This window comes from Strix aluco, chromosome Z (assembly GCF_031877795.1).
Source record: "Strix aluco isolate bStrAlu1 chromosome Z, bStrAlu1.hap1, whole genome shotgun sequence".
In the NCBI taxonomy this organism is placed as follows: domain Eukaryota; kingdom Metazoa; phylum Chordata; class Aves; order Strigiformes; family Strigidae; genus Strix; species Strix aluco.
Window position 1 is genome coordinate 41,056,571 of NC_133971.1, and position 16,613 is coordinate 41,073,183.

At 39.8% G+C, this 16,613-nt stretch overlaps 1 protein-coding gene across 1 annotated transcript; it reads left to right on the forward strand.

The window, feature by feature from the left end:
- The first annotated feature begins 3,447 nt into the window (after positions 1 to 3,447).
- Positions 3,448 to 15,977, forward strand: FXN (frataxin). The gene is made up of 5 exons (XM_074813712.1): positions 3,448 to 3,606; positions 5,434 to 5,516; positions 7,363 to 7,483; positions 10,926 to 11,023; positions 14,380 to 15,977. The coding sequence occupies exons 1-5, from the start codon at positions 3,481 to 3,483 to the stop codon at positions 14,531 to 14,533; spliced, it is 582 nt and encodes a 193-aa protein (XP_074669813.1). The 5' UTR covers positions 3,448 to 3,480; the 3' UTR covers positions 14,534 to 15,977.
- Positions 15,978 to 16,613: the final 636 nt, after the last annotated feature.

Consider the following 16,613-nt stretch of genomic DNA (forward strand, 5'->3'; position numbering starts at 1 on the left):
GGTGACTACATAGTTCCGCTGAGAGGGAAGAGGGATTATAGCTAAGCAGTGTTAGTGATCAACTTGGAACCGGTTGTTTCTTTCTGTAACACATGAAATGGTATAAAGCTTCAAACATCAAAGAGTACAGGAGCTTGTAAGGATAAGTATGTTTAATGCTTAAGTATTTCATTTCTCTTCATCTTGCATTGGTATTTTGCACTGGTAGCACTTAGATGAACATTTAAAGACTCTTAAACATATCTATAAAGCTGATGACGCGGTGCATATCAAGTAAAAATAAAATATATACAGAGGGCATAATCAACTCCCTGGGGTATTAAAGTAATGTATTGGTCTATTTCTCCAGGTCTAAACAGATGGCACTCACCACAGGGAGTAAAATTTGAAGAATGAGGTCACAGACATGGGCTATCTATGTGCAGTGGTATCTGAATACTCTGGCCCTGCAAGCTGCCCAGAAGGAAAAAAGCACAGGTTGATACCTGCTTAGAGAAAGGTAGGGAATAACTCCAAATTTGTGTATCTGATCTTGTGACTTAATCATATAGCCTTCAGAGAGTGAATTTTGCCTTTAGTGGTAGCCTGCAATAGTTGTCCTCAGTTAAAAAAAACCAAACAAACAACAAACTTCATGTCCTTGTAGTAGAATTCAGTGGTTTGAAAATACTAACACCTATCCCAAGATCTGTTTTCTTGTGGACTTTGCTTATACTTCAGGTAATTTAATTTCATATAACTCAGTGCTATTTTCCCAAAACTGTAACACTAGACGGTGATAAAAGAACAATCAGTAGTACAGTCCACCTGCTTTTCATAGAAGCCATTTGCTGCCCCTTTTCCAGTGGTGCATGCATCTGCTTGCACCAATATAGATACCAGCTCTTTCCAGCCTGAAGGCATGGGGCCTGACCCTTCAGTGATTTTGCATCTGGAACTGCTTCACAGTTATTTTACACCAGCCTAAAAAGATGTTGATACCAAAGTGCTGTGGTATGAACGACATTAACTTAAGGGACAAGAATCAAGATGAAAAACATTAAATCACTGTTAAAATTGCTAACCCCTAACTCAGGCCCTTCTGAAGTTGTGTAAATGATCCTTGCTGGCAGTAGCATCCTGCAAAGTTCATTAACTTGAACATTATTGACAATTTTTTAAAAGATACAGTAAGTGAGGTTGCTAACACAGAGAAAATATTTAAACTACAGTAATTCATTGATTTGTCATTAACGTAGGAACAAGAGATAAACATTTCCTGTTGAGACTTGCATATGACTTTGGATGATTAGAGAAAAAACACTGTGGAACTACCTGGATAATACCAGAAAATACCTTCTGACACTTTTTATAGGAACGACAAGATATGTAAACAAGCACCATCTTTTACTAGATCAAATGCTACATAACAGGCATTCCTCCACTCTTCAGCACACACCCCCCCCCCCCCCCCCCAAGTTATGAAAAAGGAGTTGTTTGCTTTACTAATGTATTCTGCAGTCTGATAAAAGTTGTCTCCCTCCAGGCCTTATCTCAGTATATAGACCATTATAGCTGCAAAAACATACCCAGTTTCTTCCATAAGTGGTAAGAATGTGGGTTGGTCTTCAAGGAACTAGGGGGTATCTTGTATCTGCTTGATGTATAAAAAGGTCTCTTTCAAAATGCAACAAGAATCTTACAAGGTCTGAGAGAAGATACCAGTAACAAAGAAACACACACACCTCTGCTGGAAAGAGACAAGAAGCTGACCAAGCTAGATAATACGGTTTGGTAGAGAGAACTCTTAGCTACAACAGACATCAAAGTCTCAGTTGAAATTTGCACAACCAACTTCAATTGTCTGAGCTTTTGCTCCTCATGTAGAAAATAATTTCAGCTTAGAGAAAAAAAAGAAATCTTAGTGAGAAACTCGACAACTTATTTCCTAAAGCATTGCAAAATGCCAGCTGCTTATTTAAGTGGGAATTTTAGAAATGTAAAAATGCATCACACAGTAACCAGGGGTAAGCTTCTTAATACTTGTATGCTTTTCATATTTATGATTTTACTTGCTACTGTTGCATCTTTCAGTCCTGTCCAATGGAAGGATCTGAAACCAAATTTGTCTGTTTCCACAGAAAATGTTTTTTTTTAAGAAACTTCTTCATCAGAATTATTTATCTCTAATCTCCCTGGTAAGCCTATCTTATTTTTTCAGTTTAAGTAACAATAAAAGATGTCTAGCTGAGACTCTTGACATCCTCACATATTAATAATTAACATGGTATAAATAATACAGTATCACCAGCATTTAAATCACCCAGTATGAACTTGGCCACTCACCTACATAAATTCCCTTCTCTTTCTTCCCTGCTTTTTGAAACACACCATCAGAAGTTCTATCAAACATATGTCAGGTGTGATAAATGATGTGCTTTACTTTCGCTTTACTGGCTCAGGGTAACATTTTACCTACAGGAGGTAATGGATCAGAACACTTGCAGTCACAGAAAATACTGCCCTAGAATGTGTCCCTGAGTGGCTGCTATATTCTGTAATAATGTACCTTTCTGTGGACTAAAGTGTTCACACAACCAAAACAGCCCCTAGACAAAACCAGTGACCGTCGTCTCAAGAGGTCCATATTAGCGGCTTATGTCAGTGCAGTTACCTGGAATTAATTAACCGCAGTTAACAGGAATTGGAATCTCAACCGTTTTTTTGAGTGAGTTGCAGCTATTCCAGTTTTGGGGTGTCAATCCATTGTCCAAGCGGCCTGCTGCAAACTCTGAACCCAAGATACTAGCCCTGGTCCTCGTCCCATTGTTCCCTCTCTGTACTGCCACTGTGTCCTAAAGTTCTTGTCCTAAATTGCCAGGAAAGGGGGAATCCCTCGCTGTTACTGCTTAGGCCTGGAAAAGCTGTAGATACTGTACTTGAAAATTTGGCAGAGGACAGGAGGAACTGTGGAACAGCACAACTACAGGAAGTGGATTCTTACCATGCAGTTTAGGAAATAACTGTGATTACAACACACTGTCAGAGAGTATTTTGCTTTGTAGCTTAGGCTGCTGAAATTAGCTGTCAGCACGTGTGGTGCGTCGGAACGGCCTGTATGTTACAATCGCTAGCCCTTGCAAGGTAGAAGTAAACAACTTTTCTTTACCCTGCCTGGGCTTTTTTTTTTTTTTTAAGAGGTGAAGGGGGGTGAGTACCGTTGCTTGCAATTTCAGTCCTTCCCAAGCTCCAGCTCCTTGTAAATCTACCCCGGAAGATCGCTTGGCCTGAACGGGGCCCACCGGGGGCGGGGCGAGGCGAGGCGAGGCGAGGGGCTCCTCCGCGTCCTGCCTCCCCCGGGCATCGGCTCTGCGCTCCCGGCGGGCCCGCCGGGCGGGGGGTCAGGTGTCGCCAGCGGCCGCCGGCGGAGGGCGGTAGCGGCGGCCGCCGCGGTGGGCTGGCTCCTCCCCGGCCGCTTCCGTAGCGAGCGGCGGCGGCGACATGTGGAGGCCGGGGGCGGCCGGCGCGGTGCGCGCGGCGCGGCGAGCGGCGGCGGCGCGGCGGCGGAGCGGAGGGCCTGGGGGCGCCTCGCTGGCTGGAACAGCCGCCGCCGGCCGCGGCCGGACGGTGAGCGTGAGGCAGGCGGGGGAGCGGCGAGGCGCGGCCTGCGCCGCCGGGAGGGAGGCGGCGAGCCGGCGGCGCCGGCGCTGCCCAGGGGCGGGCGGGGCGGCCTCGGGCCGGGCTCCCGCTGCGGGCGGCGCCGGGGAGCGGCTGGAGGGGTTTTTTTCCGCCGGCCCGTCGCCGGCCCCCGCCAGGCCCGCGGCCGTGAGGCCAGCCAGTGCTCCCGCCGGGCCTCCCCGCCGGGCGGCAGCGGGGCGCGTCCTCCCTTTGCGGCCGGGGGAAGGCCGCTCCGCTCCCCTGCCGCGCCGCCCCGTGCGAGCGGCACTGAGGTCGGCCGAGCGCGGTGCGAGGGCTGAGCCGCGCCCGGGTGGCTGCCGTCCTCGCCGCGGCGCGCCTCGGCCTTCCGCCCGCGGGACACGGGGGAGCGCACGAGTGCTGGGCCGGCGGCCTCTGGTTCCCAGCCCTTGCAAGTACCGCCGCGCTGGGCGGAAGGAGCGGCAGCAGCCAGGGCTGCCCGGCGGGGAACCCAGCCTCTGCTGTACTCTGAAGCTGTTGACTTGTTTGATACCCCGTTCCGATTGCAGAAGATGCGGGCCACCCTCAGCCCTGGGTTTGGTACATGGAGGGGTGATACCAACTCTATGCTAGCATCGTGCTGGCAGCCTCAAGTCATAAATTAGGAGCACACTAACAGGGTTACAGCCTCTCGATACGGCCAGAACCTGAACGTATTTATGTCTTGTAGCTTTTGACCCTAAGTGAGCATTATGGAAGTGCTAAAGGATGCAGTCAAGAACATGTAGGCGTCAGTGTGTATTCTGTCAACCTATATCACTGTGATTGTACAAGGAGTTTGCTGTTCTCTATCCTTTATGTCTGTGTCATGGCTTTGGACTAACAGACCAGTTCACCTGTAAAGCCAGAGGATAGATGTCAGACCGTATGGAGAGACATGGTTTTGTGTTTTGCTGTTGTGTATGCTTGAAGAGAGGCTGTCATGGTTCCTTTTTAAATGTCACTCGCTTTTGCGACTCAGTCTGTTAGTTTTCAAAACCTTGTGCAAGTACACAAAAAGCAAATCAAGAATGTTATCTTACCATTCATCCGAAAATACATACCATCATAGCCCAGGTTAAGAAGAAAATGGCAAGCATGCTATCTTTCTTTCTTGGTGGATAGCATAAATGCTTCTGCTACAGTGTTCGACAAGGGGATCAACTTTATCCCTGTTGATGTATTGCTGCCCCTCAGAGGGGTTGCCCGTTTGCTCCCTTGTCTTTTATTGCCAGTATGCTGATACAGCTTTCCTGTAATTTTGATTTGTTTTTTAAAGCTTTTTTTAAAACGGAAATTAGAAATCAAACAGCTTCTTTTACAGAAGAGATTTAGAATGTGAAGTGTGATGTTAGCTCTTTTGTAAGTAAGTAGGATTCAGGACTTCATTTTATTTCAGTTGAACATATTCATGGTTTCTAACAGAGGAACACAAGTTGTTGATAAAATGAATTGTGAAAATCTTGGCCTAAGCCAGTTGTCTGAAGTTGCTCGGTAATTCTGTGGTAGAGCAGTAAGAAATAGTTCTTCTCTTTCCTAGTTCACTCTTCTGTGAATAAATCTTTTTTTATTAGTTTGTATGAGAGAACAATAATATTCTAGATTGCCTCAATCATCAAGGGACTAAAGCTGCATCTTTCCATGTTAGCTCTGTGATACAGAATTATTTTACTGGGGGGGATGGAAAGGACTTCAAGGAGCTATTTAATTTATGTGACAAATACATTATTTATAATTCTTCATGTTTTAGCTTTTAATTCCATTTTATGCTTTCAACAGCAATTACAATATGCTTCAGAGGTGAAGAGCAAGACTGTTCAGTTCATGAATTTAAGAAATGTAGGAACTCTGAATGAAACAAGGTAAACTTTATTTTGAGATATTCATATGAAAATATCATCTCTGCATTTAAAAATAATTTCTAGACATGGTAGGACTATCAAATTAATGTAATGTTGATATCATGTAAAGGAAAAGTACAGTTTTAGCAAAAAGCATTTTGGGTGAATTTGGGAAGTCACTTAGGAAGTAATTCATGTACCTAAATGTAGGTGTCTAGCACTGTTTCACATATGTCAGGTTCCATGAAATTTGTGGTCGTGCTGAGAGGGTGTAACACAGTGCCTGTCAGAGACTTCTCCCCTTCTGATTCAGCAGTTGGAGGCCCAACGAAGGACTGTGCAGAAGTCTAAAATGTCTCTTGCCATTAAGTACCTGAACTGCACCCTGAACCAGTTCATGAATCATGTCTAATCCTAAGGCTTTCCATTCTGCATGCCCCTGGGTGTTTCTGTGATGTCCCTCACATGGGTGGCATAGAGTGTATTTCAGTAACTGACTAGCAAGAAACTTTAAAAAAAACCCCCCTGTGTTCTGGATCATCAACTGATACTGAGTCACCGAAGTCTATAATAACTGTTGTATTGCCATACCCATTAGCAAAAACTGAACTTATTTCACTGAATTGTCTGTTGCTGGAGATACTCACCTACACACTCAGTTAAAAGTTGACACTGATACAGATAGAAAAACTTACATGATTTAATTACATTTGGTTAATTAAACTGATCTAGACTTTGTTTCCACTAACTTTTTCTACTTATTTAAAGAGGATAATAGAAGCAGTCTCACAAGTGCTGTAAGTCTTACATAATGGCTGCAAGGGTGCTTTGAGACTCTGAAGAAGAAGGTAATGGTATGTTGTGTGAGCTGACACAGGCAGGATGCAGGAACAACCGTAAAACCACAGATGAAATGCAAAGAGCAAATTTATTCTCATTACCTTGTGACCCAGGGGATCTCTGTAGCACCATCCAGCCACAGGCACGCAAGCAGGGACACAGGCACCACGGAGCTCGGTCCTTGCTAGCCACAAAAAAGAGAAGGGAAAATCTTGAACCTGCTGCTTTCACCTGCATACATTGGGGATTTTTGCAGGTGGTGTTTTCCACTGTGCTTTGATCTTTCCCACAGCAGCGCAGGAATTTCAGGGATGGTCGATAAGGTGCCTCTCAGTCTCTTACAGGCATATGTTATCTAAACGGAGATATTCTACCCATCAAGCACACAAAGCTAAAGAACAATTAGTACGATATATGTGGTTTTTGACACCCCTGCTGCAAGTCGTTTGAGGGTGTTTACAATCCTCCTTGCCAATCTTCTGTTGTATTCCCATATATTTATTAGTTCATAAGCACACTTTAAGTAATATCTAATTACCAGGCTGCATTTGTAATTCCAGTTGAGAAGTCAAATGCAGTATGTAGGCAGGGCATGTGATACTGGTGCTTCTAAACTGCTTATAGCTACAGTGAGTTTCTTAAGAGTCAAATGACATGCTTCTAAACAGGAGATGCTAGTCTCTATTCATAGAGTTCAAAACTAAATAATTCTTGCACAGAGGCGTTTTATGAAAATGCCTTATTTTGAAATCTAACTCTGTCCTCTTAGTGCACAGGGGTCAGTATATCTAAGGAAAGAAGAACATACTTCTCAGTTAAGAGATCTCTACTACCAAAACTTCAAAAATTTCATTTAGAAGGTGGATTGTTATGTACACTACCTTCAGAAAAATGACTACTTGTTTTATATGATTATTTCATGATTACCATTTCCTCCAAGGTCATGGTCTTGGTATGTTTTTATTATAGGGAAAATACTGTCTTCCATGTTTTTCCTCTTAATTATGGGCTTGTATGTCATTTGTAGCCCTTTAGATGAGACCACTTACGAAAAACTGGCTGAAGAAACACTGGACTCTTTAGCAGATTTCTTTGAGGACCTGACAGATAAGCCTTTTACCCCAGAAGATTATGATGTCTCTTTAGGGGTATGTTTTAAATATTCTATTACCTCTGTAGTTATTGTAGAGGTTTTTTTTCTTTGAAGGAGCACTTTAAATTAGTCACCTTAGTGCCCACACCTAAAATACAATGAGTTTTTACAGCTTTATTGTTAAAATATGCCGGTTTATACTGACTGGAGCAACTATTCTGATAAAAAGTAACACATGCTGTTATATGATTTGAGTATTTAAAATGTTTAGTGTATAGACAAAGACATAATATAGAATAATAAGTGAGCACAGGAGGAGACAGAAACTGCTTTCCAATTTCACAGTGGTCTATAAATTTTTCTAAACATGCATAGACCTCTGACATCAGCAGTCACTTCCATCCCGGTGAATACCAACCAGGACAGGCCTATATGGCATAGTACGTGCACATCACATGTGACTGGTAGAGCAGTTTCTTTGATTGCCCTGAATACTGAGATGCCACATTTGTCTTGAGTGGGTAGGGTATGTTTGTCCTGGCTTCACTGATGACAGCCCGTGGTGCAGAGAAGCAAGAAGAGGATGCAATGTTTGGATGCAAAAGGGGGAAGGGGGACCACAGCATACACGGGGAGAAGGCTACTGTCATGGGAGACACTGGGTGGCTGCTAGCCTGATAATTGGAGCCTTTAATAGGTCAGCCACTCAAAGTCTTTTACAGGAGCAACAGACTCAGGTTAAAAATGTCCATTATATTTGTATAGGGAATTTATTAGTTTTATATACAATTTCTGAAGTGGTTTGTATGTTACAGCCCTCTACGTGACTTGGAGGAGAGTGCTGTTTCTCCCTATGCTGCCGTCTGCAACACAGGTCTTTCACTACTGCATTTTTTTGAGGTCACATAACTGCTGCTCTGTCTTCATGTCTTACCACAAGGAGGTTGCTTTCTACTGGCCCTGTCAATTAAGGTTTTATGTTCAGGGATGTTGAAGCAGATGGTTTGCAAAAAAAAAAAAAAACCAAACCCCAAAACCCTGTAGTTTTTGGACTTGCTCCTGTGCAACTTTGTCATCATAATGTTCATTCTCTATTTCTTATAGCTAGGATAGAAAATAATGTCTTATTAGTAGGAGTCTGTTGTTGCCCTTAGCAAATACTATTTGTTACTTTAATTTATGTAGTCAATGTTACAGTTAATTGTTCATCTGGTGAAAAGCAAATAATTGTTTAACCATAATCACTCAGTATGTTTTAGTGTATCAGCACCTATTAGCCTGATTTAAAGAGTTTAGGACAAAAATTAGCAACAAGATTATAATTTACCTCTTTAGTATCCTTAGACACTTCATCTTACGGCAGTTTTATCTCCACCTTCTGTAGAGTGGATTGTGTTTGACATGGACTCCCTGTGAGGCTCAAAAGGAATTATTTTTACATCCATCGTAATTTTTACCAGTACTCCTTTGTTGCATAGACTGTATGATGACATAATAATGTGTTGTCGTTTCTGTTAAGAACGAAAGGTTAAATAGTCCCGTTTGCCAAAGTTAATTCCAAACAAGGCTAGGGCTATAGCAAGCCACAAGGTGGCGAACGTGATAAAGGTCTGTTATGTCTGTGAACTATTACAAACTATTTAGATCTTCTTGTCCAGGGAAAAAAAAAATCTCTTTCAAAGAATATTCTTGTTACCAGGAGCTAACAAACATTCATCCAGTAGTACAAAACACATACAGTAGTATTTCTTAAAATATGGTAAAAATATCTTGCAATTTAAGTTCTTAAAAACTCAAGTTGTATTTTCTAGTATTTCAAAAGTGTTGCAAAATGTATGAGAAAATGTTTAAACACAGCATTAGAAGTTAACCTTTATTTAATTTGTAATGACAGTAACAACACTCTATAACAGCTGACACACAATGTAAGCAATAGTATAGATTTCTATTAACTCTTTGGAAACCTGTCTACTTACAGTTTTTTGTAGTGTACAGCATAACATCATGCTGAATACTTAATATGGCACTAAAGAGTACGTAGAGTAGTGAAACCTTTATATCGCTATTCAGGCCTAATCCCCCAACCTGCTCTTATTCTGCTGTATTTCTACAGTTCTAAGGCCACCGAGATACAGAAAAGTTTGAATTCTGACAACCAGAGAAGTAGCTTGTTCTTGTCCTTCTTTGCACTAAACCAATATCCAATTAATGTAACTGGCAGGACAACCTGATGACAATATTAACCAGGGGAGCCTTTTATTTTTATTTTATTGATCACAGATATAAATCGCTAATCAGGCACAGAAACAGCATGGGAACTAAAGTAAAAAAAATCAGACCTTGAGAGTATTATTTCATGGCTGATGATCCTTGAGATATGTCAGAAACGAGTAACAGAGTTGTTTTGTAGGGGAAGGAAACTCTAAACTGCTGCCTGTGCTACAGAGTAAGTTTGCAAGTAGCAGCTACTCGTAAATGAAAATATTTTTTCCCCACAGCAAGTGTTTATATATAGCAAATAGCCCTAGCAATGATAGTAGCTCTTGTAGTATCTTCTGACTAAAGCATGAAAAGTAGGATTCCCTGAAAGAACTTTATCATGCTACAGGGCATGAAGTACTTGAGAAACTGTAGATTAAATATGACTAACCTATTACCTGAATCATCAAACTGTACTCTGTAGAGATATCCTTTTTCATTAGCATAATTTAGATTGTCTGTAGGTTAACTCTAGTCCAAGTAGTGTTGTTCCTTCAATGTTAGGAGAGAAATATTTTTGTCAGTTATGTATGCTTTTCAAATGCACTTGTGAAAATATCAGAGAAATATGAATCATGTTGTCAGTAATGAAAGTGAGTAAGAAAGAGAAAATAGATGCTTACTAGGATAATGGTCTAAAGCTGGCATAAGTAAAACAAACCAGACCTCATGGAGTTTAAAAGTGGAATATTTTTGAGGTAGGATTCAGGATCTAGGCACTTCATCAGAATTATTGGAGAAAGAAATGCGTTTATTCGCTGGGAAACTGTGACTTAAGAAAAGTTAGGTAAAATTTCATGGCTCAAGAATCTACTGATGACACACAAAGCTTCTTGACTTTGAACCACACCAGTTCTGCCTTGTTGATGAATAGAAAAAGTTGTTACTGGATGATGTTTTAATCATTGCAAAATGAACTAGCAGTTCTTTCAAGATGACAGGTCAAAGCTCAAGAGTATTATTTAAGTAGTGCCATTGTGAATGGTGTAAACACACTAAATCGAACTCTGACCAGAAGGTTTAAAGTCTAGATCAGACTAAAAGATATGCAGGTTGTCCTAGGTATTAAGATAAGTTTTTGATACCTAATGATCACTCTTCAAAGCTATTTTTGTTTGGGAAATAGTTAGGAGTGTGATACAGATATGTAAGTTACTGTTTATCTGCTGCAGATGATGTAATTCTTGTCAAGTAACAGGATACATATTTTTAATTTCTCATTTTATTTGTGTTTTAAGAGTGGAGTTCTAACAGTTAAATTAGGTGGAGACATGGGAACATATGTAATCAATAAGCAAACACCAAACCGGCAGATTTGGCTGTCATCACCCACTAGGTAAGTTCTGTGTAAATTAGTTATGTAATGTCTGCAGACTGGGTGGAAATGTACTTCCCCTTTTTTATAGCACGGCATGGACTGTGCAATATCCTTTTCATAAGTAACCCTTTTACTTAGTGTATTCTCAAAACATGATATAATCTAAATGTTCGATACTTTGTTACAGAGGTTTGAGGCATGGTGCAGTCTACTGACATACCTAAATTAATCCAGGAAATGTGTAATACAGAATTTTCATAACCTGTTCAAGTCCAAACCCATGCCTACAGGAATATAGCCTACTTACAGGAAAAATAAACAGCCATTATTAAAAAAAAACAAAACCAAAGCTTCTGTTGGAAAAAAAGTGATGATGATGTTATGATCCAAACCTCTCTTTGTATTTAAACAGGGTGGCTCCTTCCCCTTTAAGCGTTTGGGATTTCCTGCTTTATATGTTCATGTACTCTCCCACCGGTTGTTTTTGTCAAGCATCTGCACTTCATGGGAGCCTTGGCTAGCTGTTCCCTCTGCCTTCTCTAATGCTGTGTTTTGATCCATTCTAGGTTTTCTCTCTGGTTTCAGCAGGGAGGGCAGCTAGATATGTGGGAAAATGTGGCTGTCTCCCAAGAAAATTTGTATTCTCTGTCACTACCACAGGGAGAAGACGCAGGGAGTTGGTCAGTGTTACTGGTGAAGGAACCAGCTAACTGGAAAGTATGAGCACACCCAGTAACTATGCAGGTGTACCTCTTGAATGTTGTTCAGAAAGAACGTATTGATACAAAACTGGGTTTTGCAGTAGTAGAATTCTGTAGTAGGGGTTCTGTCAGGGAGAAGACAACGCACAATAGAATTTAAGATTTAATTTAAGAGAAACAATTTTAATGGACATAAAATTTACATAAAGAAAATTCTACTTTTGATTTAGTGTACATATGTACTGGCTGGTGCATAGCATACTAGGTTAGTAATTTTCTTCTACAAACTCCTCCTATCCCAGAATCCTTTTATTAATTAAACAATTTTCTTAACAGGTACATCACTTGCTAAGGCACAGACCTAGCAAGCTAACAAACCTTTTTGTTTAGACAGATGCAGGCTGTGTGTCAGAACTTATTCATTCCAGATATATTTTGCAACAAGCATAATTTCTGAACTTTGATTCTGCTTAAAATGACTATAAGATTTTTGTGTCACTAACACAAAGGTTTCATCAGTTTATGAAAACCAAAGTTCAGAGAATTCCTATCTGTTTAAAGCCAACTCTAACTGAACTGAGACATACATGCTCCAGAATGTGGAATTGATGAAAAAATGTTAAACTTTTTTTTTTTTTTTGATTGCTCCAGCAATGAATATAAATACGCAAGGAAAGAGATAAACTTGAAAATTCTTTGATGGTATTTTTCATCATCTGTGATGAAAAATGATTCACCTACAAACATCAAGTTTTGTGCTTCCTTAACTGGTATTATGGTAAACGGGGTATTTCCTGAAATACAATGCTACTTGTTCACTTCCTGACTTTGGAAAAGCAACTCCAGCAAACACTATGTGATCTGAAGTGACATACTTCTTAAGTGCAGTGTTCTAGGAAGTGAAAGAAGCAAGTGTTACTGCCAGTGATCACTTGAATTGGATGTTACATTTTGGAAATTTGTACAGTAAATGTAGAATCTTGAGTCTTTAAGAACATATCCCAAGGAAGACAATCTTAAGATGTGGGAGAGAGACATTTTCTTGAATTTTTTTGACTTCTGTTTGCTATCATGCATCTATACACCAAAGTGAACTTAAGCTTGGGTTTGTAAAGCTTTACTTAGTTGACTGTTAAAAAAAGGGTGTGAGAGGGTGCATGTAACCTGCCAGCAGTTTGATTGCAGTAATTTCATGTAGCTCCTTTGACTGAAAAGACTTTTTTAACCTTACACAGCATCTCTTAATACCTTAATGTGGTATTTTAGTTCTTCTCTCTTACTGTTTAAAAATATATGCCGACTTTCCACGAGAAATATGTTTAGCCTATATTGTAGGCATTTTATAGAATTCACAAGATCCTTGCTTAAATTATTAAATTAAATAACATTTGTACAGTATTTTGGAGATTCAGACAACTGTGGAGGTGTTTCACATGCTAACCATATCACTGATATTTACTATGTAACATTTAAAAACAGTTCAGATAACTTAGGCATTTTTTTCTTTGTCATTGTTGATTAAAGGGCCTGTCTTAGCCTGATTTCATGAATGACTGTCCCATTCTGTCATGGTGCAGGACAGTATAAACATACACCTGCGCTGCAAAGACAAAGAAGTGAGAAATGCGTAGTAAAGTAACTGGAGCACATAATCTCGATTCCAGATAGTTACCATACAGCAACTGAGATTTCAGCGGAAGTGACTGATTTGTGTTTGCATTTGTGACTTCTTGTAGTTTGGTTAGTAGTTGAAAAGTTCTTCATTTGAATATTGCAAGCAGTTCAGGTTATTCAAGGTTCAGATTAGTGTTTATGTTTGTAGAGAACCTGCAAATTGTTCTTGTGTATACATAGGATAGTCTGTTTTCTAGCAGACCTCGTGCATGGATTGTCTTGAGTTCCAAGGCATTTTGTCCTGTGAGTTCAAGAATAAGACTGATGGTTTGTCTGTTTATCCCAGATTACCATTTCATTGCTTTCTCTTTTCTTAGTTTCTCTAGCTGACGTTAATAGTAGTGAGTGCCTTTCATTCTCCTGTTTCAGATGTGAAGAACTGGGTGGATAGAAAGGTCTGGAATGAAACCTGCGTGTTCACGTTTTTCTTGATACTTATGTAGGCCTGAAAAATCAAGCTAACAACTGTATGATAGCACAGAGGAAAACAGCATTTTAAATATAAATCTCCCACATGCCAAGGCATTTGCTTTCAGCTGGGAAATTCTTTTGTTGCATCTGAGAAGAAAGTGATCTGTGTTCTGCCGTGCTAAGAATATTTGCATGTGACTGCTGCAAGAACTAATCAATAGCATTAATTCAGCGTTATACAAATATCCCTTGTAGTATTTGTGTGCAAGAAAATGATATGGGTGAGGGAAGAAGGGAGTAGGGGAAGAAATTGGGGAAGTCGGTGCCAAAAGCAAGAAGGGAAGGAGCTTCTGTCTGTTGGGAGTGACTGATGCATCTGTCTTACCACCTTTCAGATACATCTGTTGGATGGCTCAGCAGTTCCTGGCAGATCTGGCCTCTTCTGCTCCACTTCCCCAGACTACCCCACCAGTCTTTCTCCATGTTATCTGTTCCTTTTCCGGGGCTCTCTGCGGTACATTATAAATACAGGCTTCCAGCAATTTCCCATGAATAATCTGTATTTACACAGTGTGTTTTGTTTTCTAGTGGGCCCAAGCGCTATGACTGGACTGGACGGAATTGGGTGTATTCTCATGACCGAGTATCCCTTCATGAACTGCTATCAAAAGAATTTTCAACAGCATTAAAAACTAAATTGGATTTCTCCTGCTTAATATATTCTGGGAAAGACGACACTTGATAATATTCTACCTCATGGAAGTTTAAAGACTTTAACCACGCCCTTCCTTGGTTTCTGAAGTACCTGAGCTTAATTCTGTTCTTGTTTTTCTTGATATCGCTATGTTGTGCAACAAAAATGAACATATTTTTCTCTAGTGCTCAGTCTTTGGGCTTCTGTGCCACTGCTTGCATCTGTGTCCATGTAGTAAAGGTGGTTGAGGTTGCCCTTCCTGTTACTGCATTCCTTACTTTCTTACTGCAGAAGTAAGTAATGAATTCTTACTGTCTGTTGTCTTGTTTGAATGTAAGGACAGATGCTAAACTCTTTTTGGTGAGACATTCAGCCAAACCAAGAAATGCCTGTGAATCCCATTAACCTAAGTTGTGGTACTGTGAACGCATTGCATTAAAATTTGTGGCTACTGCAGGTGAATAACGCATCACAGACAAATTGAACATCTTCTAAACAAAATTACTGTAGCAGGTAGAAACTTTTCATATTGCGTAATGCATGTAGTAAGAGTTTTTCTCTCAGTATTGCCGAACTTGCTTTTTTTTCCAAATTCTAAATTCTAGTTTCTTACACATTAGGATTTTTTTTGAGCTAAACTTTAAATTACTTAGAGGTCTGTGTGGATGTAAGCATCATAAAAAACTGAAAAGGCTGGTATGTGATGTTTAAGCTGTGCAGCAGCACCTCTGCAAATGCTTCATTCTGTTACTGTGGACTTGTCTTTCTGTTCCCTTTTGTTCTTCAAAGAGTAAAAATATGTAATTTATTGACTTTTTGAGTTGAGCAAAATTAGGATCCTCTCATGGTACCAAAATTTGCACTAATTTTGTTCTGTTGCATTTCTTAAGTAAGAGAACTTAGATTATCTTTTTTCACCATGATAAAAGGTTCCCCTTATTACCGTGCTGATGCAGGAACTTTTGCCTTTTTTGCTTTTTACAACTGAGTATGGTAATTAACGCTGATGAAGCTGTCTCTTTGAGGCTGTTTAAAAAATGAGAATGAAATAAATTATATACTCCGGATCTTAAACCAAAAAACTTTAAAAGAAATCATGAACTGCAAGAGCAAGTCTTCAACACTTGCACTATTGTATTATTACCACTGGCGATTTTTAATTGCCTGTAAAATGGAAGCACAAAGTTGTTGACTGATTCTTGAGCAAACAGTTATACCATACTATTATAAATTGTTTTATCAATGTATGAAAAGATGTTCAGTGCAAACTGGTGGTATTTCCTCTGCTTGTGGTTAGTTTGGCATGCTTCTCTGGATAGCAAGAATTATTACAGATGTGATTAATTTTGTCATTGAAAAATAATAGCTATATAGTACTGTTGCACAGTATTTGCATTTAAAGTATAACAGTAACCTTTCACTGGAAGCAGCTCTTGGTTAATTGTGCACACTGCGTGTTTTTCAACCAAAATAAAAAATATGACATCTGAAATTTCAGCTGTACTGGATGAGGTAAATACAGTGACTCATGAGTACAAGAGTTAACCATGCTTTTTTTTATACAAAGGAAAGCTAATAATAGAATGTCTTTTTACTGTTTTGAATTTAGAATACTGAAAATAATTTACAGCATATGGAAAACAATAGTATTTTATCTCAATCTCCTACTAGTTCAAATAGCTATTTAAACACATTTGTGTAGATGTTAATGACTTGATATTTGAATCAAGGATACTTTTCCTCATTTTTCTTTTGCCTTATCGCATATAGCTTGTGTAATTACTAATCTGATTGACTTTTCAAAAAAAATTTTTCAGTCATTTGCATGCAGCATATTCACTAATATGCATCGGATTCGTATTTGGAGGTTCATTCTCCATTCCCTTATGTCTCATGCAAATATTTATACCAAAATAAAGTTGCATGTAGAATTCTTTCTTCTACCATGTAAAGGTGTGATTTCAGGCTATGTTGATAAAGCTTAAGACCACAGACACGCATATTGTTTTGAATTATTTGTGTTTATAAAACACTTACTGGAAAGATTCTGTTCAAGATTTGGACAGTTGGGCTGGATTTTGTAAGAGTGCTTCAGCTTTTACATTTGACATGCCTTGCCCTTCATCCA